Source organism: Heloderma suspectum, chromosome 2 (assembly GCF_057233095.1).
Source record: "Heloderma suspectum isolate Gila_16-S chromosome 2, 16-S_ref, whole genome shotgun sequence".
In the NCBI taxonomy this organism is placed as follows: domain Eukaryota; kingdom Metazoa; phylum Chordata; class Lepidosauria; order Squamata; family Helodermatidae; genus Heloderma; species Heloderma suspectum.
This window is the reverse complement of record NC_139459.1, coordinates 201,299,346-201,324,317: the sequence shown is the minus strand read 5'-3', so window position 1 is coordinate 201,324,317 and position 24,972 is coordinate 201,299,346. Positions and strand designations below refer to the sequence as shown.

General features: G+C 46.3%; 2 protein-coding genes across 5 annotated transcripts in view; both read right to left on the bottom strand.

The window, feature by feature from the left end:
* Positions 1-482, bottom strand: part of LMBR1L (limb development membrane protein 1 like) — a 46,500-nt gene extending 46,018 nt beyond the window's left edge. For 2 of the 3 annotated variants that reach the window (XR_014788176.1, XR_014788177.1), the window contains exon 1: positions 101-443. Coding sequence is in view for 1 of the 3 variants with exons in the window: in XM_084837327.1 (XP_084693453.1) it covers positions 101-172 (72 nt within the window). In the remaining 2 variants the exon portion in view is untranslated. Of the gene's footprint in view, positions 1-100 lie in introns of all 3 variants that reach the window. The other variant, XM_084837327.1, reaches the window with a different exon arrangement.
* A 7,000-nt stretch (positions 483-7,482) lies between these two features.
* Positions 7,483-20,106, bottom strand: LOC146353800 (tubulin alpha-1B chain). 2 transcript variants are annotated; one of them, XM_084837326.1, is made up of 4 exons: positions 19,775-20,106; positions 13,235-13,457; positions 12,987-13,135; positions 7,483-8,668 (listed from the first exon to the last, which is right to left on the bottom strand). In XM_084837326.1, the coding sequence occupies exons 2-4, from the start codon at positions 13,353-13,355 to the stop codon at positions 7,688-7,690; spliced, it is 1,251 nt and encodes a 416-aa protein (XP_084693452.1). In that variant the 5' UTR covers positions 13,356-13,457; positions 19,775-20,106; the 3' UTR covers positions 7,483-7,687. The 2 variants fall into 2 exon arrangements, with proteins under 2 accessions (XP_084693452.1, XP_084693451.1); XM_084837325.1 differs by lacking the exon at positions 19,775-20,106 and adding an exon at positions 17,641-17,756.
* Positions 20,107-24,972: the final 4,866 nt, after the last annotated feature.

The following is a 24,972-nucleotide window of genomic DNA, read 5'->3' as shown; positions in this document are numbered from 1 at the left end:
ACTCCTCCTTCGCTGATGCAGAGGCAACTCCCCTCCAACCCCTGCCACCTTCCCCTCTATTCCCAGATCTTCTTCACAGCAAGCCAGCCCTGGTACTCACAATGCACTCCCGGACTCGCTCGTGAAAGAGCTGCTCCCGCGCGGACAACACATCGTGTTCCCCCGAGTCCATTCTCTGGTCAGCATGGCTGAAGGTTAGGAGGGCTGGCAGAGGAGCCGGGGGAAGAAGGGGACGGGGCTCCCAGGACCCCAGCGTAGGAGCCACCGTGAAAAGCAGCCCCGCCACTTCCTCCTGTGCAGGCACAGCTTTTAGAACGTTTCAACACTCTACCCGCGTCACAATGCATCCGCCGCCGAGGGAGCTCCGCGTTCCATTCTTAAAGGGACACGGGCCCGCCAGCTGAGTCGACTAACCTATTTCTATAGCCAGCGACGGAGAAAGGAAAGGGCAGAGCTCACGCCTCCAAATCCTTTCCGTGGGGAAAGCGTCGATTGGCTGGATGAGGGCTTAATCTAGGGCTCGTTTTTTATTGGCTGCCTCGGGAGACCCAAGTTCAACCTGGTAGGCTGAGCCCCGCGTCCATTATTTTGCAGCCATTGTTGACAGTGCAATGGGGTCTTATGCGTCGTCCTTCCCTGCTTGGGGCCGTGTTCTGGCTGTTGGCCGCACTGCAGAGGCTCGCCTGCTCCTTCGAAGTTTCGGGGGAAGTTTCACTTGGGAACTCAAACTGTGCAGCTGCTACTACCCTTAAAAAAAAAAATTAAGGCAGAGCCAGCCATGCGCTACAGATCTGGGCCAGTTGGCATAATCAATCTTATAAGACATGAGGAGGAGGAGGAGGAGGAGGAAACACCGCTGAATTTATCCTATAATAAAGTTTGCGCAATTCAGTTCTCGGTGCAATTCTTTCTGTTTGGCACTTGAATAACAAGTTGTTGTCTGCTGACAAAATAGGAAACGACTCATATTGTCAGGATGCCAAGGACTGGGGACAAGGATCTGTCGCTCACCCACCAAGGGTGCACCACTCGCTTGTTTACTTGCTTACAGACATACAGGCACACACGCCAACCCTAAAGGGGCTTGCTTTAGGCATCCTCCAAAGGCTTGACGGGTCTTCGTGTCAGGCCTAGTTAGATTACCCAGTCTTGATGAATGCTGGTGCCAGCCAAGAGGACACACGTGTTTCTTAATGTGGGCAAGCTATCCAAACTGGGTAATACCTCATACTTCTGTTTATTTGCTATGTTATATTTGTATTGTTTCCCTGCTCAGAAGCACCTATACAACATTAAAACATAGTTTCCGTTAAATTAGAATTCTAAAATCCACATAAAAACCTAATGAGTAAGCAATAGCTGCCCAAACAAAACAGTACAAAACCTAATATTAAAAGGACAGGATATACAAATTTACAAAATGCAGCATTAAAAGACAACAGGATGGGTAAGATAAACATTAAAACAATTAGACAACAGGTATTAAAAAAAAACCCAACAACAAATAGTCTCAGCTAACAAAATGGGTGAATTTCCCTGCAGTACTTGCCATTTTTGCATTTTGAACATTCAAGCTGGGGGGGGGGGGTACACTGTGGCTTCTTGTTACATGTGAACCTGGCATGGGTGGGTTGTTGCAGTGGTTAACAAGACATCCAGAATCCATGGCCTGTTTTAGTGTTGTGGGTGGCTTGTTAGCCACCCTAACAACCTGCCTGCACCGAATTTGCACATAATTACAAGTTGCAACGTGCCCCGCACTGTAGCTTGAATTTTCAAAATGGTGGCTGGTGCTGCAAGGAGAAGCCCCACAGGGAAATTCACCCACAGTGGCTTCTGGCTATGTGTGAACCAGCTCAATGTCCAGCCTAATACTAACTACCAACAAAAAAAGATCTTCACCTCCTGGCAGAATAGCATGAGGCAGGTGGTTGAGCAGGCTTCTCTTGGCAAAGAATTTCTGAGTGTGGGTGCCATAACGGAGAAAGGCCCCAATTCTCACTGCAGCAGAATTTATCTGGGCTAATGATGGAGCATAGGATCAGGGCTTGTGATGTCTTTGACTACTCATTTCCACTTTAATTGTGACAATGCAATCCTTCTCTGAAGTCTTTTGTTGTTCTCTTTTCTTGCAGGATTATGCATATGCTACCTGATTATGTAGCAAGAAGTCTTGCACAACTTTTGCTGGAGCAAAGAAACAACTTGCTTGAATTTTCATGCTTTTGAAGACATGGGGAAAATAAGTGATTCTTGTTTTAACGTGTGCTTTGTAAGATTGTTTCCACAAGTTACCTTCCTTAGAGTCTGGAGTATGCCTTAGTCCTCTCAGTTTCCACCTCTGATTTGATCATAACAAATTGTAGCAAGTTCTTGGTGGTATTGTAGCAAGTTCTTGGTATCCCCAAGATGACTTGGGGATACCAAGTCATCTTGTCTCCCTCTGAGGAATCTGTATAACGACCAAGTAGCAACGGTAAGAACAGACCACAGAACAACGGATTGGTTTAAGATTGGGAAAGGAGCACAACAGGGTTGTATACTCTCACCCTACCTATTCAACCTGTACGCCGACCAAGGGCAAGATGGATGGATGATATTCTGGAGGTGACGGACTCGACCTTGGGGGAGCTGGGGGTGGCGACAGCCGACAGGAAGCTCTGGCGTGGGATAGTCCATGAAGTCACGAAGAGTCGGAAGCAACTGACCGAATAAACAACAACAAACTGGTTAGGCAATCAACCACTTACAATTAAATAGTCCCAGATATTATTGCTAACTATGATTTTGTTCATCTGACTGACCACATTTGTTGTTGTGACTGTCCTATAGGAGTACAGAGAAAGAACTTTTCAACTCCTCCCCAAGGAGCTTTAACAGACCATTCCCAAACACCAATTATACCCCCTCCAGGAGCGGGAAGAGAAGAGAGTTACACTGCCACTACCCCAGTGGAATGGCTACCATATCATATACATCGGGTGGGCAACATGTCGCTGCTGCCCCAATGCAGCTCCGACCTCAGACCCCGGAGTACAAGTTCCCTTCTCCCTCTGCCTCGCAACTGGTGCAGAGAGAACTGCACCAGTTGCCTTTCTGAGGTCGCAAGGGTGACTTCAGAGAGAAGGGAAAGGGGGCAGTTCTGCGGGTAGGGAGGGGACTAAGGAGGTGGGTTTATGAAGAATCCTCCCCAGCTTCCTTCCCTCCCACTCCACAGAGCCTCAGCTAGATGGGTGAAAAAGCCCATGTAGCAAAAATGCAGAGTGGGAGGAGAGTGGAGGCAACACTCCTCCCACTCTGCATAGGATGCCCATCAGCCTCTGGGTTTGGAGGCTGATGGGCATCCCGATAGGATTGCACCCTTAGACACTACAGATGACCAGCTCACCACATTATTAAAGCCACTAAATAAGGTTCTGTTTCACAATAAGTTGTCAACTGCAGATGCTATAGTGTGTGTTTTGTTATACAGTACAGGGATAACTGCACAGAGTCACCTATAACAAACAGCATCCTGTTATCCTTGTCTTGTGATGACAGTAGATCGTGATGACAGATTTTCCTATCCAATTATATACCGGGCAGAATTCGAGGCCTGTTCTCCCCAGAAAAAAAAACATATGTATACAGTGCCACCTTGAGGCCTTGCATGAATTGGAAACCAACTACAGGGTTCTTGGCTGAGAGAAGGCATAACATTCGTTGGGAAGGTCACATCCCCTCAAAAGGCACTTGGTTTCCAGAGCTTAGAGTTTAAATTTGATTGAGTGCTTAGCTCCAGAAGTTGTTTTGAATTCAAAGGGTCAACCTTAAAACAGTTTTGAGCAGATTTCCTTCAATATTGAGTAATTACAGCTGGCTTCCACAAATTGGTGGCTGACTGTAGATAGGAGAGAATGGCTTTCCGATATACTTGATCCCTGGCATCTCTTCTTTCCAAAATTAACCATTGGTTTTAATTTAAAGTATCACTTCCGCTCAAGCAGTGGTGCAGCTTGGGTGGACTGAAGGGCTGAAGTCCAGGAGCCCCAAAAATTACCACCCAGAGAGTGGCCAATGATGGGGCGAGTGGCAAACAGGCCCTGTGCCAGCACTTGGGCTAGCCTGGGAATACTGGGCCCCACAGAGTCCAGTGATGCTCACCACAGCATCCTTTCTTCTTATACTGAAAAACATTTTATAGTCAGGGGCCATCTGGCTGGGCATGTACATAGCTACTGATGCTCATTTTGTTATTTTTACCTAGTATATATATTGTCCTTTTCTACAACAAAATGCACTGTCAGTTTTATTCCTGTAGTTTTGATGGTTGCCATGATTTAAGTGAGTTTAAAATGTGAAATGGCACATGTTCAGAGTATTTCCTTTTAAATTATTTTTACCATCAGGATTTGCAGGTGTGGTTTGGTGTTTGTCTGCTATAGCATATATGGAATGTAGAAGCAGTTGTAAAGCATGGAATGGCATTGCGGGGGGGCGGGGGGCAGGAGAGAAGATAAAATGTTAATTGTGTGCTTTGCAACTGAAGTAATACACATGGCCATCTAAAGGGGGGGGGGTGTTGTAAGACCATTAAATACAGAGCCTGAAATAAAATTATCTATCTGCACCACAGAGTTCACACCTGCACAACTTGTGATCCACCAAGCACAGCACAACCAATAATTTGTGGCTAGCTAGGTTCTTGACCCCTCATTCTCCTTTTTGCAGTGCCAGACAGGAAGCAAAACAGAGAGGTTTAACAAGCCCCTTGTAAGCCACTGTATATGGAGGGGTACCTGCTTTTGCCTTGGTAGGTTGCCTTGCGCTCCTGCATGTGGGTAAGAATACCTTCAGCACAAAAACATCCATTTTGCCATGCTGTCAGCTGATAAGAAGTATTTTTCTACACAAGTAGGTTAAGTATCTACAACTTCCCACCCGCAAGTAGGGCAGCCAGATACAAAAGAGGACAGGGCTCCTGCCCTTCTAAAGGTTGTGTAGAAGAAGTAATTTCAGTTGGTGTTGCTTGCCTGACAAGCTACACCTGCTGAAATTTCCTCTTCTACACAACTATTACAGTTGCAGGAGCCCTGTCCTCTCTTGCATCTGGCCACCCTACACCACACATTCCAGTCAAGTTCTCATTCAATTCTAGACACTCCTCCCAAATTTCTTTTAAAAGCTTTCCCTCCTTTTATGCCATCCCCATTCTTCCTTTCAGCTCTGTCTCTCTCATTTTGTCACAAAGACCAGCACTCACAACACATAGATCCTGTGTAATCTCTTTCAAAATCTCTCTGCTTGAACAATGCTGCCAAGGCATGACTAAATGGGAATGCAAAAAGCAATTTTTTCCTATATCAATATTGTATTTTAAATGTGATTTTAATATTTATATGTAAACCACTTAGGGATTTTATTATATTTAGTGGTATATAAGTATCACAAATAAATATACAGTCAGATCATGCTGTAAACAAATGGAGAGTTAGAATGTACTGTAGGCTTTGGGTAGGTGAATTTCTTTACTGAATGAAGAGCACAAACACACCTTTGATTGAGACTGCAATGCTGTACACTCTTAGCTGGAACGCTGAGGCTATGGCAGCTGACCAAGGGTGCCAGGTGCTGTCACTGTGCTTGAGCCACCCCCACAATGCACAGACAAATGTGTGTAATCTCCAACGTGCATACAATGAGCACATCACCAAAATCATGCACTTTCAGTGCTACAGTATTATGTGGGTGCTGTTGTAGATTGTAGCACATCTAGATTTGCACCACTATGCATGGCATGGTAGAAGGCAACCTCAAGAGGCACAGGTAAGACCATGGTGCTCAAAGTGCGCAAATCCATCCTAACTTAGTACAAAAAGGCAAGAAAGGCACTGTTTAAGGCAGGGTTACTCAGTCATTGTCACAAGTCTCTCTAAGGGGTAATACACAAATGAAAACTGAGCCTGGCCATGGGGCAAGTTTCATGCACATTACAGCTGGGCACTCAATTAAATAGCGATCTGATAGCTCTGCCAGGTGGCCAGATTTTTTACCCACTGGATATACAATGAAGCTTTGTCACACTACCACCTCCTGTAACGTGCTTGGAATTCACCCTGTAGCAAGGACCAATTCTGGTACCCAGGTCAGCTCCAAAACAGGTGTACAAGCAGCCATTTGCCCCCTGTATCATCAGCATTTATTTATACTGTATGTATCACTATACAGGTAGTAAAGTGAATGTGGGTACGTGCAGAGGACTGGTGGGAAAAGAGCTGGGCCATGCGAGCCCACATTGTACTTTAAAACATCCCCACATGAACAAGCCTGATCAGAAGGAGGTGGCCCCAGTGGTCACCAGTATCATGAAATCACTACAAAGGGCAAGGTGCCAGGACATACTGTTGGTACTACTTTCGGGGGGGGTGGGGGTGGCAACAGTCTATTCAACAAACCCATTGTAATTTAACTTGGGAACTTACCAGCCTCAGGTGAATACAATTAGGACAGTGTATTATTTTGCTTTGGGGCCTTTTCTCAAATCCGTATTAGTAAACCACTGGGATAGATTAAAAAACACACCAAGTTCTTGCCAGGCTAACCTCAATAATTCTATCAACTGATTAGAAATCCAGTTTAATCTCACTGAGGAATAAACTTGAGTCTTCTAAGGTGCCATAGGACTCATTTCACCTTCCTGCAGCAGAGAATCTTAATGAGCAAACCGTCTTTTTTTATCAGCAATCAGAAACAACTTTTCTCCTAGGACTTGGAATTGTCCCACTGCTTCCAAGAAAAGCAAGCTAATGGTTTCAGTACCAAGCAATGAACCGGGTACCTTAACCACAAACTCATGGGGAGCGTGCAGCCTTAGACAAGTGCCTCTCACTCTTAGGGTAGTGGTAAAGAATACAAGTAATGTAAAGTGCGACATCTTGTTTTATAAATTCCAGAAGGGTAGTTCTTTTAGTCTGTTGTTGGTAAAGTGTGGGATGTTACAATAGAGAGGAAGTAGGAAATGTTTTGCTGAATGCTTCAGTACTTCCTTTGAAAGTGATACCAGATTTTCAAAAGTGGCTATGTTAAGAACATATGAAATATTAGCTTAAAAGCCTGAGTTCAGACATCAAATCCAAAGAAAACAGTAAAAGTAAATAAGCTAAGTAAAACCTTTAAGGGTGCAATCCTATGCATGTTTAGATAGAAAGAAGTCCTACAACTCCCAGAATTCCCCAGCCAGCCATGCTGGGAGGTGTAGGACCTTTTTCTGTCTAAACATGCATAGGATTGCACCCTAAGTAACCTATTTCAAATGTTAACAGCATCAGATAAGAGATTCTCTCTCCTGGCAGTTTCTGAAAACATCAGGAAAGCAATGTCAGCATCAAATAATGCAGCTAGCAAGAACTAGCATTTCTGGTGCCTTGGGCACAAGCACGTTGCAGAATAACCCTGCATGTTAAAGAGAATATTTTGAATGACGCATACCCAGCATGTTGTTTTTAAAGCCTTTTATTTCACAGACATGATGATACGTTCACAAAGACATGGAAAATTGACATGATCACATAATGGAATGGCAAGACATCCTAGTAAAGACTGCTGCACTCCTTCATAGTAACACTGCACCAGTTAACAAGTGAAGTGTGTTAAATTGAAAAAAACCATGGAGATGAGCCATGCAGCAGAGAAATGCAGGGGAGCAAGTTTAATATTCCTCTCCTTCCTCCTCCCCTTCTCCTTCAATAGAATCCACACCCACTTCTTCATAATCCTTCTCTAGGGCAGCCATGTCCTCCCGAGCCTCAGAGAACTCGCCTTCCTCCATCCCCTCCCCAACGTACCAGTGGACAAAGGCACGCTTGGCATACATCAGGTCGAACTTGTGGTCCAGGCGAGCCCAGGCCTCAGCAATGGCTGTGGTGTTGCTCAGCATGCAGACGGCACGTTGCACTTTGGCCAGGTCACCCCCGGGCACCACGGTGGGGGGCTGGTAGTTGATACCAACCTTGAAACCAGTGGGGCACCAGTCCACAAACTGGATGCTACGCTTGGTCTTGATGGTGGCAATAGCAGCATTGACATCTTTGGGAACCACGTCACCACGGTACAACAGGCAGCAGGCCATGTATTTACCGTGACGAGGGTCGCATTTCACCATCTGGTTGGCTGGCTCAAAGCAGGCATTGGTGATCTCTGCTACAGAAAGCTGTTCATGGTAAGCTTTCTCAGCAGAGATGACCGGAGCATAGGTGGCCAGAGGGAAATGGATACGGGGATAGGGCACCAAGTTGGTCTGGAATTCTGTCAGATCTACATTCAGGGCGCCATCAAATCGCAGGGAGGCTGTGATGGAGGACACAATCTGGCTGATAAGGCGGTTGAGGTTGGTGTAGGTGGGGCGCTCGATGTCGAGGTTCCTGCGGCAAATGTCATAGATGGCTTCATTGTCTACCATGAAGGCGCAGTCGGAGTGCTCCAGAGTGGTGTGGGTGGTCAGGATGGAGTTGTAGGGCTCGACTACAGCAGTGGAGACTTGAGGAGCTGGGTAGATGGAGAACTCCAGCTTGGACTTCTTGCCATAGTCAACAGACAGACGCTCCATCAGCAAGGAAGTAAAACCAGAGCCGGTACCACCACCAAAGCTGTGGAAGACCAGAAAACCCTGGAGACCTGTGCACTGGTCAGCCTGTTGGAAAGAGCGGCAGATATTTAGCGCAGTTTTTTAACAGATTCTGAATCTCTCTCATCTCATGAATAGGTTTCACATTTTTTCTGAAAATCTTTATCGCTTTTAACAGGGCATTCAACCAATGAAATGACTAATGGCCCTAGGACACCAGTGCCTTTTCAACAGGGGTGGTGAACCTCTTTCCACCTGAGGGCCAAATTCAATTTTGGAGAAGCTCTTGGTGGCCACATTCCAGTGGTGAACAGGGCCAAAGGCAAAGGAAGTGGGGCCAAAAATACTGGCACATTTTTGCTTAAAGGTCTTTGTGCCAGTAACGAAGCCTTAGGACAGGCATTTCAATCTTTCAGAATGAGGAACAAAACTGCACAAAAGCAGAGAAACCACTAGGTGATTGCTGTTCAGAGCGAAAGGGGATGGGGCCAGGGGAAAGGGGAGCGGGCATCTGGAGAACCCCAGAGGGCCAGATTGGGACCCCAGAAGGGCCAGATTTGGCTATTCAAGAAGGATTCTAGATCTCAGTGTTTAATTCAGACCCAATTGCTTTAGGTTCTCCAGGCACATTATGCCTTTGCAGGTGACACCATTTTGATAAGATACATATTTTTAAGAGATTCAAACTAAGGGCGCAATCCTATGCATGTTTAGACAGGAAAAATGTCCATTTAAAAAAGAACATTTAAAAAAGAACATTCAAACCTCAATCAAGGAGTTAAGTTGTTTACATAGAGGCTATTTTATTGGCAAGCTGCATAACCAATTGTGCATTTAGCTACCCAAGGTTCCTGAGGCATTTGCAGGGAGTCCAGCTGCTTTTCAAATTATTAGTATTGTCACTGAATTCTTTTTTTAGTTTCTCTAAACACAAACACAGCTCTAACAAAAAGTGGAACCAAAGCCAAACAGAAAGGCTGGCACAAGGTTTGTGTATGTGTAGGGAGGAGGGGGTAAGCACTCATAGGTTTAGCTCCTTCTGGGAGCTTACATTTGGGGGGCGGGGTCCTGCTGCTTTTCCTGGCAAGACTTCCAAAAGTACTTCATGCCATTTGCACTCTGTCTGGGGATTTTACTTGATTTTCCCTTTATTTCATTAACATGGCAGTTGGCTTAAAAACACATATCCTGAACTGGGAAAAGGAGGGATTCTTCACCTACAGATGGCCATTACTTGGCAGGGGTCATACCTTACTGAGGTGTTGGATTGAAGGGAGCATGCAGTGCCTCAGAAAAATGGTCACCAATAAAAAGGTATTAGTTTTCTACAAGTGGATTTGTCTTCTACTTTTGCCTACTGTGGGATCTGCTTGTGCTGCATGTGAATTTAGGCATGTATTTTCCTATGGGCACAGAAGTCCATGCTGCTGCTTCCAATATAGGCCAAAGAGTCATGCCCCTCATCAAGATCCAGTTTAACCAAGAGATCTGTGCTTCTGCCATTCCACATCATGGCAGTTGCCCCCTGCTACCCCAAATGCACACACACACACACACTGATTGCTAGCTCCAGGCATCATATTACAGCCGTCTATGAAGTCTCTCTGCCTTGCCATTCCTCCCCAAACAAACAAACGGGAGGATTCTGGACTGCTGCTGCTTTTGATGATTGCAAGCTACCAAGGTGAACACCAGAAGCATCCTACTGGGTCCAGCTATAAGATGGAGGCGGCAAATACAGCCTGCCCAGCCCATGACTTGGTTAGGTAAACGTAACCAGCGCTCAACAAGTTTTGGCTCATCTTGCTGGCCAACCAAGAATGTTGTTGTTGCCAGGACCCCACCCCCAAGGGACAGAGTTTTGTCCCTGGCCTTGTGCTGTGCCTCTGAAACACAGCACGCAGTCAGGGGGAAACTTGCTCCTCTCTTCAGCTCAAAGCCTGGAAGGGGGATTATGCCCAATGTGAAATCAAGCCACCCCCAGCAACTCAGAGCTGACCTGGAAGGAGGACAGAGGCTTGCTTGGTTGTGCACTTGCCAGGCATCCAGGGCACGTATCAGAAACAGATCAGGTTTGCACAATGACAGCTCACACTGCAATATGTGCAGGGCATGCGTAGCTGCCATTCTGCACATCCAATCCCCACTTGGGGGTTGTTGGGCTGTGCAAACCCGGCAAGTGTGGGTTATGTGAGGGTTAAGCAACCCTCGCAAAACCCTAGAACAGACCACAGGCTGTTTAACCCTCGCATAACCCATGCAACCCCAAGTGGGGATTGTCATGCAGACAGGTCACAGGCAAACCTGCATGCCCCCTGCATGAACTTGGAGACGGGAAGTGGGGGCTTGTTATGGCTCTGCACCTGCACCTAGATCCAAAAGAAATCAGTCTTCAGTCAAACATTGGAGAGGGGGCATTGCTCATCCCCTCTCCTCTGTAGCTCTAGAGTTCAAATTGAGCCTCAGGCTCATCTCACTCTCCAGCGCCTGGCTGACCCCTAACCACAGTGAAGGGGCTGGGCAAGACTGTCGAACCCTGAGGTCAATACAGTTGGGTCTGTGTCTGAATATCCAAGGCAACATGGAGGGAAATGGCAGTAATGACATGAAGCATATTAAAGTGTGCTGCAAATGCTTCCCTCCCCTCAACCTTTAACTCACCTCCACATGCCAATTGTTGCCTGCCAAGTAAATGTAAGAGTGTTAGCCATACAGAAAAAGGGCTGTGTTATGACTAGCAGCTGGAAATAATGCCCAGTGCTTCACCTACAGCAGGCTACAAAAATCAGAACAAATCTAGTTAATTATCAGAACAGGGATTCTGAGGTTTCTCCTCATGCAATTAACCTTTGCTAAGCTTGGGGCCAAAGGGGTCCTGGCAAATACCAAAGGATAAAGAGATGATTGATGCCCGATTCTTATGTATGCAGTAGGATACCAGAACATCATTTCCTCCAATGCTGAACTCATGGTCCTGTGCCACTTGCTTTTTAAGCAAACGGGACTACGCATGCACACACAGGTGCACAAATATTCCCCAAAGGTTAGAAAACAATAGCATGTATGTGACTTGCCCCACTAACACGGTTTCTTGTCTTCTGAACAGAGCAAACAACAGGTTTTCAAAGCCAATGTTCTGGGTCTTGGCTGTGGATATGCAGGGAGGATTAGGAAGCAGGCAGAGGAAGCAGGAAAGTGAGCAAGACATGGGAAGGGGAAGAAGGGGAGTGAGCAGGCAGGACATGAAAGAATGAGAGCAGAGGCAGAGAGAAGGAAAATGGCAGAACTAGCAGCAGACAGAAGGAAAGGAGAGAGTAACAAAAATGGGAGGCACAGCAGGGTGTGAAGAAGCAGGAGCCAGAAATGGAGTGACAGGTGGGAAAAGGGAACCAAGAAAGCAAAAGAGAAGTGAGGGATCTATGGGGCACACTGGAGACAGTGCAGCATTTGTTGCAAGTCCCAGTTGTACATTTTTATTTGCACCGTTGAATTTTGTGCACGCCCAGCTCTCCTATGTATTCCCCTCCATTTCAGCCATTTTAAGCATTAGGGTTCACTCTGTCTTGCCTTTTACAGACCCAGTTTTAATCTATGCATCACACAGACCAACTGAAATAGCCTCCGTGTAGCGACTTACTTGCCTCTACTTTTGCTGAAACATTACAACGCTGGTAATCACACTGACCCGGCTTGTATGATCAAAGCCACCCTGGTGTAGCACAGCCTATGGGTTGTCAGAGGGTTGTTTCCCCCTCCAACAAGCCTTGCCAGCTGGGTTCAGATGACACAACAAACCACACCCCAGCAGACATTATGGAAGTCATGCCCTGTACACACTGCAAGTTCAATAAGCCACAGGGGCTTAGTTTGATTGTGCGAACCGGCTCACTGTGACCCTGGCCATACTTTGAAAAAATGCTCTATGCCAGCCCCGATATTTCTGCCGACAACTGTTGAGGAGCATCTCCACATTATGCAGAACTACTAACTGGCCATTGCTACGTGTACGTTATATCTAGGCTAACTCTTCATGGGGAGGCTATTTTAATCAGATGCTGCATGGTAGCCAGTGTTTAAGACAAAGCCTCAATTAAAAGGAAAGCACTGAAGCCAATATCAGGCAGGCTCTGTGGGAAATATTTATAGCATTTTACCAGTGAATAGTTAATTCATGTTCAGTATTTAATTGCCCATTCATCTATGGTTTCAGGCCACATGCACGCACACACACTTCCATTCCTCTTGCATATTTTCAATTTCTGAAACCTTGCACAAAATGGTTTTAGTTAGTTTTCAGAAAACTCACTGTGCTAGTGCCCTCAAATACTTTCTCCTACCAAGATCACCCCAAATCTTAATTCAAACCAAGCTGCAAATTATTTACCAGCTTCCTGATCCTGTCGAGGACCAAGTCAATGATCTCTTTGCCGATGGTGTAGTGGCCCCTAGCATAGTTGTTGGCAGCATCTTCCTTGCCAGTGATGAGTTGCTCGGGGTGGAATAGCTGGCGGTAGGTTCCCGTGCGCACTTCGTCTGTGGAGAAAAGAGATTCCATTAAGACATCTGTGTCCTTCCTGTATACATACACACAGATAAGCCAAAAAAGCTATTTGAAGTGGCTTCTTTGCTCACCAATCACAGTTGGTTCCAGATCTACAAAGACGGCCCTGGGGACATGCTTGCCAGCTCCTGTTTCACTGAAGAATGTGTTGAAGGAGTCGTCTCCTCCGCCAATGGTCTTGTCACTGGGCATCTGCCCATCAGGCTGGATGCCGTGCTCAAGGCAGTAGAGCTCCCAGCAGGCATTGCCAATCTGGACACCGGCCTGGCCAACGTGGATGGAGATGCACTCACGCTGCGCCAAAAAGAGAGAAACAGTTAAGAAACCAATGTAATGGCTTTGTCTTGCTAAGGCCAAGCTACAAATATTCTGTGGCTGTATCAACAAAATGCCTCAGGGAGAAAAGAATATCTGCAGATTGTTTCAGGCTGAGTGGAGAATTAGCAGAGGAAGGCCCTTGCCAACCATTTATTTACTTGCCTCTCACTAGCTTTCTCATTCATAGAAGCCCCTAAGTCTTGGTTAGATGTCTTTAAAAGATTAAATTCATGGAGGAATCTATCAATGCCTGCTAATTCTGATACCTATATGGAAACTCCAGACAGCATGTCACCGCATACCAGCTGCTGCAGACAATGGCAGAGGCTATTTCCAACATGCCCTGTTTGTGGGCTTCCCAGAATAATCTGGCTGGCCATTGAGGGAAACAGAATGCTGGACTAAACAGACCTTTGGTTTGATCCAGCAGGGATCTTCTTGTTTTCTTATGTCCTCTTTGGGAATCAATGGTATGTGCTACAGTGTATTTAAATCCATTGATTAGGAGACAAAGTTGTGGGCAGTTACCCTTTCCCTCCCACCCCATGTATCCATATAGGAATTGTTATGCCACTTCCCTCCTATTGGCAAGACTAGGATTCTGCCCTACTAGACCTATTGAAAGTAAAGGAAAGTCACAGACATTCTGTAGATGTGGTGCAGTTAGGGATGGATGTTGGGGCCAAAGTCCAGGGCTCCAAACCTCAGGGGACCCCCAAATGATCGCCCAAAGAGTAGCAGATGGAAGCAGCAGCAAACAGGACCAGCATCAGCACTTGTCCAGCATGTGTGTTTTCTTTTTTTCTAAACATAGTTAGCTGGTGGGCAGGCATGTAAATGCTTAAATGCTCATTTTATTATTATTATTCTTACTTTTAAAATATATTACCTTTTCCTAAAACAAAATGGTGCTTATCCCCAAGTAAATATGTTCAGCATCAAAGCAGCAGAAGCAATCTCTATCTTAAGTGCTGTAGTCATGAAGGTGCTCTGATTTAAGTGAGCTTAATATACAAGAGCGCACACACTTGCAATGACACTCGCAATGAGCCGCAGGCACCACTTTGCGTATCCAACCCCCACTCAGGCTCGTGGTGCTGTGTGATTAACACCCGAGGGAGCAAGTTGACAGGCAGTGTCTCTGTAGTTCTCATCTACCAGTCGGTGCTTCATAGGAATAGTTAACGTTGTAGTGACCTCCCCCAAAAGGGGTTGGAGGACAGCTGCATAATATCTATAGTTTCCAAAATATTTTGAAGAAACTCTTTGTCAAGGGAAATGTGATGAAGCTTGAGCGAGCTGTAGCAGAAAGGATCTCCCAGTTTTTAAAATAGAGATGCATCAAATATTTCCCTTGATAGAAGTATCTCCTTGAAGTGTACTGGGAACCATAAGTGTCATGAAGCTGTCTTTTCTTGTGTGTCCTTGGATCTTGCTACAGCTCTTACAGATCCACTCTTTGTGTTAAATGTTATGTGCTCCCTCAAGCAAGCGTTACGCTCAATGTACTGAGCCAAAAAACTGAGCATGAACACAGAATACAAATTACATGTAATAAGACAAGACATTGTGCTCCAGTAGATTGCTAGTGAGGCACAGTTATAGATCAGTTTGTGGCCCTTGGCTGGATGTAAGAGAACACTTTTAACATTAGCTTTCACTTGCAAGCCTAATGAAGTTCCAACACTAAAGAACACTTTGTCAGAGGGGAATTCTGTGGTCTATAAAAACAGCATGAATAAGCTATTCAGTACAAAGCAGCCAACATCCTGAATGGCCTACAGCAGTCACACCATTTGCAAACCATCAGCTGACTCAGATGGCAAAGCGGATGCAGCCAGCCTCTCACCCACGCCCACAGAGCAGAGAAAAGAGACCAAGCAAATGGTGCTTCCTTGCCAGCATCAATTTACTCTGCAGGACATCTGCTTGCAGCCTGTTGCTAGGATTATCTGAGGCCTGCATCTAGATTCCTTTCAAATGCCTTCCCTTCTCCCCTCCCCGCCTCACCACAATCCCCTTGTGTTCATCATGCAGACCCCACCCATCCTGCAGACTGCTTCAACACATTCCTTTTAGTCTTCTGTAAGAATCTTCCCCTCAACAGCCAGTACTAGGATGTCACATGCTACTGAGCCCTTTAGATATTAGATCTGTCGAGTCAATTAAGCAGTTTCAGAGAATACTGCAAGGACCCCAAATTTAACCATTAAACTTCTTCCATGGCAGCCGCAAGGCTTGTACTAATCCCTTGTTTTAGCCATCGGCTTTGACCAAGTTCTTATTATGTAGCAGGGTTCATTTGTAGCATTTTGCAGACCTGCATGAGTGCCCTTCGGTACAGCTCCACTGGACAATCCCGAGAAGAAGCTGCATTTCATGCCCTTGGTTATGTATGGACTTTTATATGCCTCCTTTCCAGCTTGCATGCCCTGCCCAAAGCAGCTGATAACCAAGCTTTGTTTTGTCTTGTATGTTCAATTCCAAAATCGTCCTAAAAGGAGACGTGTAAAATACAGCCAGGCCGGGTTTTGTACGTGTAAGGACTACCATGAGTCCTAATGGGTAGGTGACAAGACTGCGGTCTTGCGACGTTTTCCAGAGGTTCTCGAGATGGAAGCGGGACGGGGGGAGAAAGAGAAGAGGCAGAGAAGTAAGAAGAAAAACGTTTAACCCAGTAGCGTCCTTGGGGCCAGAACAGAGTAGCAATGGAGCACAGCGCAGCGCGTGTGACGAGCGGGAAAATGCAGATTCTGTATCCTCCCCTTCAGCAGAAAGAACTGAACACCCGCAGCCCACCCAGCCACCCACGCCGGCTCTCCTGCTGCAGCGGAAGCAGACTCCCCTGGGCGCGCTCGCAGCCCCCTCCCACGAGGCTGACGCAACCCGCCGCCCCACCCCGGCGCGGGGAAGCGTAACGGCCAGCGCGGGGAGGGGCCACGCAGAGCTCCCCGCGCCTTCTTTCTCCTTCAAGAAGGGGCGGGGGTCCTCGCTCTGTTCCCACCCCGGCTCTGCAACCCAACCATCTCAGCCCCGCTCCCCAATACTGTTACAGCCCTACCAGAATTCAGGGAGGAGGGGTGGTTTGGGTGCTGCTCATGGGCTGGGGAGACCAGGGTTCGAATCCTCCCTCGCCCATGCAACTCACTGGGTGACCTTGGCGCAGCCACCATCGTTCAGCCTAACCTACCTCATAGGGTTGTTGTAAGAACAGGGTAGAGGAGGGGGAGAGAAAAGAACAGTTTCTTTAAAAGACAGGGTAGAGCATCTAAGAAGCAAATAAAACGCGCCTATTTGCACTTCGGTGCTTCTATAACCAGTCGCCCTCTCCCAAGCCTGCCATCGAAACCCCACCTTCCAGAACCTTCTCCCTAAATTCCCGCCCCACCCACTGCTCTCCAGTGCCACTGACGTCCTCCCCACGTCCCCTCCCCCGAAAACTGGGCTGACCCAGTTCCCGCCGTCCAATTTCAAACCACCTCGAGTGAACTTTAAATGCAACCCTCCTTTTCCCTCCTGTCGGCACGTCTTCCTTTGTGCCCCTTTAAAAAGGTCCCTTCCAGTCTTCCGAATAGGACTCCACATCACCTCCCCCTCTGCAACGGATTATGTCTTCTTTCGAAGATCCACAGTTGGGCAATACCTTGATTAGGGCCAACCAACATTCCACGAAAGTCTGCAAGCTTTCGTGTTCTCCAGAACGCTTCGGCAGTCTAGGTGGTACCTTGGATTGATTTTCTCATGGACTAGCAAGGCTACCTTTCGTATCTTCTTTCTCGTCATCCTTGAGAGCTACAATTCTAAGGTTGCCCCCTCCCACCGCTCCTTCTTCTTAAAGCTGCCAATTTTAATTATTAAAATTAAAATTAATTTTAATTATTCGGCTCTAGCCGAAAGCTTTCCCCCCTCCCCCCTTCCTAATAATCCTTCCACTCTCGGTCTCGGAGCCTGCCATCTGCACGCTTGCTTTTCTAGCAGCCGTATAATTCCATTCGACCTCCACCTTCTCCGCCCCCCCCCCACCACAGGCACAACATGCGCGCCACACGCGCCATCCGCCACACGCAGTGCTACCAGCAAGAGCATCGCCGCCTTTGAGCTCCTCTTGCACTACTTTCCTCCCCCTCCACTTTCTCCTCCTTCACCTTGTCTCACTCACCATGACGCTGACGAGAAAGGATTGCAGGAAACAGGAGAAGGAAGGGGGGGGAATTAGGAAACCTCTGATGTTACTTCTCCCGACAAGCTAAGAGTCGATGTAAGTAACAGAATGGGAAAGGAAGGGGCTGCCCGGCTGCTTTTATATGACATCTCCCTCTCAAGCCTGGGTGGGGAAGCTGGCCTGACATACATTTAGGATAATGAACGTCTTGCGCGGTTGTTATTGGGCAGGCTGGTACGTCTATCTGTGAGCTCACAATCAGCGATTGGCTGAGACCAATAACCCCCTTTTTGCTATGACAGACAAGGATTTTTTGGTGGGCGGGAGGAAATGTGAGACGCGCGGGCGGGGGATCAATTACTCCTCTCTAACGAGGAATCAGCAGGACAAATCCTTCTTAGGGGGAAGGACTTTTATGTATCAGCCGTCTGATTTCCTTGCATCGAAAAGCCTGATAGGAAGGGGTTAGACTTCCTGGCTACAGGATAACACAGGGAAAAGCATATTGACATGCGTGCAATATTAAACAGTTTAATTTATAATAATGAAACAGTTATCTTTTCTCTACGGGGACAGAACGCTGTTCCTTCGAAATGGCGATTCTAGTGTCGAAATCAAGAAAGATTATTTTTGAGGGACTGAGGGAAACTGAAGGGATCGCTTCTGCAGGAGGAAATGCAGGGACATGATCACAAGAAGGGCGCCCCTGTCGCAGTTCTTCAGATCATATCGTCCCCCGTAGGGAGATAGTGGCGCATTTGGGTTCTCTGTCTAGACCCCTTGCCTCGAAGACGAAAGCAGATCTCCAGTACAATTTTGTTGGCATAAAGAGTGTAGAAATGCATACATTCCTAACACGTCCATACAAACCATGTTTTTTTCTTTCAGTCAAGCCACGCTGAACATCGAAGCAAATGCATTTTGTCCTGTCATTGTAGTGCTTAAAATAGTATTTAATTACACGATACAACATAGATGGTTCGTGGTATTAAAAGGAAGGGGGGGGGAAACGAATGCTCTGAGTCCTGTTGGAATTGGGTGGGTGGGTCGGTGGTGAGGAAGACAAATGGCCAACAGCTGCAAGGGCTTCTGCGTATTTGATGTTCAAATAACTCGCATGCTTTCTGGCTGAGACTCAGCTTTAAGTTTGTTCCTCCAAGTCTCTGAATCTGCTGAGAGATTGGTAAGACAAGCGTGCAATCGAGGGAAGAGAGAGTAAGGCTACGCAATTGCATTTGGAAGAAGTTATTTTGTCATTTGTGGAGCCTGTAGCAGAGTCATAGGCCAATTAGCCTCATCTAGCCAAAGAGGCTCAGAAGGACTCAGCCTCAGCCTTTCTCCTGGATATTGGATATATATGATATAAAAACAAAGCCCCCCAAATTGCATGGTCATATACGAAAGGATTAAAAAGGCTCCAAAGCAGGAGGACACGGAGACAAAAAGAGAGCAGGCGCGAGGAATGTCCCGGATGCCATAAATAATAGAAAGAGCTGCAGAGCGGGGGCGAAGCGAGGCCAAGCGCTGCTGACTGCAGCTCCATCCTGCAGAGGGAAACTGCGGCAGCAGCAGTGACGCGAATAGCATCAGTCTGCAAGCAGTCTGCAACCGCGGAGGCTCGCACTCAGGGCAGTATCCGATGGTACTGCTACACAGAGTAGACCCATTGAAGCGAATGGGCCTAATCTAAGCAGGACTACCACTGGATACTGCCCTGCTATGTTTAACGTCACGTTCTCGTCCGTGGGCAGAACGAAAAGGTGTAAGGACGGGAAGAAATCCGCACGCCTGCAGAGCAGAGTCTCCTCAACTGCCCCATCCATATAAGGGGGGAGGGGATGTGCGGAAATGAATAAAGAGAAGGGTCCGAGACTTGGCTCCCGCCGCCGCTGTTTCGTTGACTTCTAATAGCACTACGGCGAATTTACATTCGTGTAAAGAGGGGCGGGGGGTGGCTGGGAAGAAGGCAACAGCGCCTCCCTGGAACGCCATCTTTCCCCCCGCGCGTGCCCATTTTGAAGACAGCCACCACTTTTTGTCTGTCCGACCGCGTGCGGAGCGGAACAGACTCGGCCTCGCCCGCACCCACGTGGCGTCTCCGCCCCTCCTCGCTGTGCTCTCTATCACTTACCAGCCGGACGCCTCTCTGTTCCGCTTCCCTGAAACATTTCCCCTAACGCTACGACTGAGCACAGCATTTAACCGAGATCTCCTGTAATCTCATTCTCTCTCCCGATTTCTGCCTTCTTCTGTGCATACTTGTCTTTAACAGGATTCTCAACTCCTAAACAATGCAGATTTTGCCAGGTCTCTCTCCCGTCATTGTGGGTCGGGGGGAATGTCGTCAAAGCCGGCGGGATTATATATTCTAGTTTGCCTGTGTTAAATCTCCACTGAACATGGCAGTACCGGGAGGAAGCACTGACCCGATTTCCCCGGCCTTATTATGCAAACGGCAGGCACAAAGGGAGGGGCAGCGATGACTCGTTCTTTTCCTTCCTTCCCGCATTTTGCGCACTTCTCTCGAATTTTGCCTGTGGCTGCTGCATGCAAACTGCATGTTGGAGCTATTCCTTCCCCTTTAGACAGGAAAAGTCCTAAGAGGGAAGAAAGTACTGGGTTTGATCCCCTTGGCATGTAACACCAAAACCAAACCTAAGGCAGGAAGAGGACAGGTGTGTTCTGGAGTTGGAGGGGGTGCCTTTCTCCTCCCCAGCCTTAGCTTAATCAGATGTCAGTTGGCATAATCGCATGTTCTTGATATGATCGACACAAATGTAATTTTTTTCTGGTCCTTGTCAGGGTAACTAGGGAAGAAGCTCAGTTAACGCAGGATAACTTATGGTGAGAGCCAATTCTACACATTGCACAGAATGAGATGACTGAGGTAGAATGCTGGCCTCTACCACTTGGGCAAGTTAGGTGGGATGTCCCATTTTGTCATTCTTCCTCCTTCCTATCCCTGGCGCTGCCTGTAGAAAGGTGCCTAATGTAGTAAATTAACACCTAGAAAGGGTGATTCTAATTCTCTGATGTGCTTGCTGTACATAAATATACAGGGTTTGCTTTTTTTTTTTAATGATCCATCCTCACCTGCAGACTTGTACAGTCCAGAATTTTACCATCTTCCCCTGCATAATGGGCAGGTTGGGTCTCAGTGTGGTTTTATATGAGTGAAAGATAGTAACACCAAAATCTGTTGCTCAAAGTGAGGGAATAGGAACACTTTGGAGTTGAAGTGCATGGATGACTATTGCTTCAGTGGCCACAACATATTCCAGTGGATAGAATGACAAACCATGAACAGCCTCATGTGTGATCTGTAGATTCACTGTGACAAGGAAGATTAATTTAGATATTAATTTGCCAAGCAAATAATCTCAGTCTGTCAACAGGTTATACAAATAATCTCAACCTATTAACTTTTAGTTCTTTTTGTAAGAATGAGTTCTAAATACTCCCAATGTATTTCCCATTGCATTTTGCTTCTTTGAAGCCTTGATGGGCATACTTTTTTTCATAATTTTGTCTTTTCTTCTCTTAAAATAATGGATAGAGATGTTGAGTTGTATGTATTCCAACGTACAACTTGGAATCACAAAGATGGTATCTTTAGCAAACACACTTACAGTTTCTATGTGTGGAAACAAACATAGAACCTAGGTCAAATTGCAAATGACATTTTATTTTCCAAATGACATTTTATTCTCCAACCTTTTAGAGATATCTATTAGAAGCATGATCATATGCATGTTTACTGGTAAGCAAATTCCACTGAATTCAACAGGACATACTCCCATATAAGTGTGCATGGGATTACAGTCTTAGATATGCTAGAATAATATTTACAACTGCTTATGTTGTAAGCTTGCCAAAATTTTAAATGAATAGCATTTCTTTCTCTTCCTCTGTATGTAAATCTAGAAAGGACTTGTCCCCTTACCATAATTAATTAATCATAATTAAATAGGCTTGATTTGCTTTTTGAAATGAAATATCATATGTGTCTATACTACTGCTATTATCAATACAACATAATTAGAAGTTGTAAAACATAAAACATAGCATGCATAGATCTTTGTGTGTGTGTGTGTGTGTGTATACATATAGGCACAGAATTATGTGGAACTGTTTAGCTAGGAACTAAAATTATGCCAACCTTCTCCCCTTCCCAACACCAGGCTCCAAATAAATAGCTGTCTGGATTTGATTTTCCCATCTGAATATAATTTTAAGGCTGTTAAAGGCTTTAATGAGTTGGGTTTTTTTCACAAAGATCAAATAATGTGACTCATATTTCCCTCATTCTCTTCATCACTACCATCTCTGATCTGATGTTTCCTCACATTGTAAGTGCTTAATAACCCAATTTCCTGGTTTATTTTAATGTTTTAATGCTTTCTGGAGATCTTGAAAGCTTGCACATTTTTTGTGTTGAGTCATGCCTTTATTAGGCCAATTAGGATCAGAAGAATTAATAATAATTACATGATATGGGTTCTGGATATTTTCTTATGCCTAATAAGGTTGCCTTTGTTTTTTGTTTACTTTTATTAATGATACACAGTTTTCAGACTCTGAGAACATAGCATGCTGTGGATTGTTTGCAGAGGAGTGTCAGCAAGCCACTGCTAATGTGTCTAACTTATCTTATTGAGAGGATCTTATTGAGCGGTACAGTCCAGTAAAGATAGATAGATAGATAGATAGATAGATAGATAGATAGATAGATAGAAGTTTTTGAATAGAGCTTCCATCACCAGCCTGGCTTGGGTTACCATAATATCTTGCATTTTTCTTATGTTCGGTAGTTGACCTATCTATAGTTCTCTGAAGTCCAGTTCTTTCAAATATGGAAAAGAATAGAAGCAGATTAATAATAAATACACCATGGATTAATTTGTCTTTCTATCATTGGTTGTATTTGGTGTTTTTGAATCACATACATGCAGCATTCACTTTGCTGATGGGTAGTGGAACATGTGATAATGATAATATGAAATACAGTCACCTCTCTGTGACTGTCCCGTTAACCCCGAATATACATCCGCAGAAGAGCTTCAATTACCCATGAAATTTAAGCAAGTTAACTACAGTCTTCTGCTGTGGCAAGCTGGGATTTTTTTCTTTTCTTCCAAAGGCTTTCCTCTTTCCCAGTCATATTGTTATCTGACTATGCTTGCTACAGAAGTGTGACATAACTGGACAATATTTTAACTTAAAGCATTTGTGTTAAAATTAAATTTCCTCTTTCTGAAGTGCTTTATGAAGTGTTTTCAGATGAGGCATGTTGGTTTATTGTGAATACACCTTCTTTGGGCATTTTCTGTTGCAAATGTGAGCTTGTCCTCTCAGAGCATATTCATTCTTCTCACCTTTCTCATCTCAAATTTCACCCAGCTCCTTACTTCCTTTTCATTATTTATTTAAAATATTTACTCCCTCCCTTGTCTGAAATTGTGGAGAAACAGATGGGGGTTTTATGCAGTATACAGCACAAGGTAGTGCTATGCAGGTGGGGGGTCTATGCTGCACATGTCTACTCAGAAGTAAACCCTACTCAGTTTGATAGGACCTACTCCCAAGTACATGTGTTTAGGATAGCAGTCTTAGGATTTTTTTGGTGTTTGCATCTGTCAGGGTCAGGGTGATGTGTTTTATTGTTTTTATTGCTGTTCTTTAGTACATTCTTACTGTTTTATTTCATTTTAATATCATGCCAATTTTATATGTTTCTTTACTGCTGCCTTGGGAGGGCTTCTGCCCTGAAAGGTGGCCAAGATTTTTTTTTAAATGAATAAAACATTAAATAAATGATCTCTCCACACCAAATGTGGTCAGGGCAGCCAGCTATGCCTTTAGCACTGCCTGCTGTTGCTGCAGGATCAGGCCCAGCCAGTAGTTCAGAGCTGCTCTTTCCTCAGACATCACAGAATGCCCACTCTGATCCAAGGTCCTGTGGAGGTGATGCACCTCATGCTGCAGCCTGCCTGGTGGCCCTCAATGGTTGCAAGGTGCCACTGGGCCCCTGGGTGCCAGCCTAGGCTACACTGGAGGGGGTCCCCCAAATTGATGCAGTACCACCCAGGTCGTCAGCGGGCTGGACAAGATGCACCCCTGCCTGGTCAGGTGCCAGGGTCCAAGGCAGCAAACTGTGGAACAGAGGAGTAGCATCCGGGCCAGCAGGCAACCTCCCTCCTTTGTGGCCCAGCCTTAGCCATACTGTGAGATCAGGGCATGGTCAACAGGCCAGAAGGGCCAGCCACAGGCAGACAACCCAGCTGGCCAGGGCCAGTTACACCATCCTCCTAGTGAGGAGATCACATCAGGGCACCTACCTCATCCAGCGAGCACCATACACTTCCCTCCCAAGCCTGCTTGCAAAAAGTGGCCTCTCCCCGCAGCCTCTGCTTCCCAACAGAGGGAAGGAAAGATATCATCCTCCCTGCAAGCTAATCTGCACCAGGAGGTGGCAGCAGCAAAGTGTTGTATATGGCTCTGCTATAGCAAGGCATGAGGGAAAGCAACCCTCGTCCCTGCATCCCCCACCACTAGTGTGTCTCTGGGGATCTGTTTGGCTGCAGCAGCCATGGCAGTTGTGGGGGGTTGGGAGAGAAAGCTATGAGCAGGTCACAGCACAGCTGCGGAGCTCACCCTGCCTGTGCCCTCCCTGCCTTCCTGCACTTGGGCCGTTGCCTTCGCAACTCCTCTCTCGGAAGATGGGCATCCCCACATTCTCCCACACCTGGACCATGGGAATATAGAAGGCTGGCAGGTAGTGGTTGGGTACCCTCTGATGATGCTCCTGGTACACATGCTCCTGAATTTCCACTGGAAGAAGCTAAACCACAGTGTGGCTGTGGATCTTCTGGGCCATCCCATTCTGTATTCCTTCCCACCCAGATGTCAGTTTTGGGGGCTACGGAACTCCCCTCCAGGATTGGTCAGTGTGGACTGTGGCCCATGGCCATGATGAGGGCCTTAGCGGCTTCCTAGCTCCCGAGCAGGCAATGGTTTCCTACTTGAGCCATTGCCAGGCACATTCTGGGACCATCTTGGGCAATGATGTTGCCAGGATATGCCCATAATGGCACACCTGATCATATCCCCCTCAGGCAACCTAGAACCATGTGGCAGCTGTCATCATATTGGGGCTGTGCCCTTCAGGGGTGTTGCTGGGGGGACCCCCAAATTTCTTTCTGGGTGCTTGTACCATTTGAGGCCATGGGTTCTGATTATGCTCTGTTGGGTTGCAGGATTCTGCCGTGGATCAGGTCTGGAGCAGGGGTCGGGTTCCTCAGGAAGCAAGACGGAAAGCAATCAGCACTG

What these genes read in the sequence shown, in the direction of transcription:
- LOC146353800 (XM_084837325.1), bottom strand. An exon ending in TCTGGAACCAACTGTGATTG is followed by an intron (nt 13,136 to 13,234) that starts GTGAGCAAAGAA and finishes TTTTCTCCACAG; the next exon opens with ACGAAGTGCGCACGGGAACC. An exon ending in TCGACAGGATCAGGAAGCTG is followed by an intron (nt 8,669 to 12,986) that starts GTAAATAATTTG and finishes TCTTTCCAACAG; the next exon opens with GCTGACCAGTGCACAGGTCT.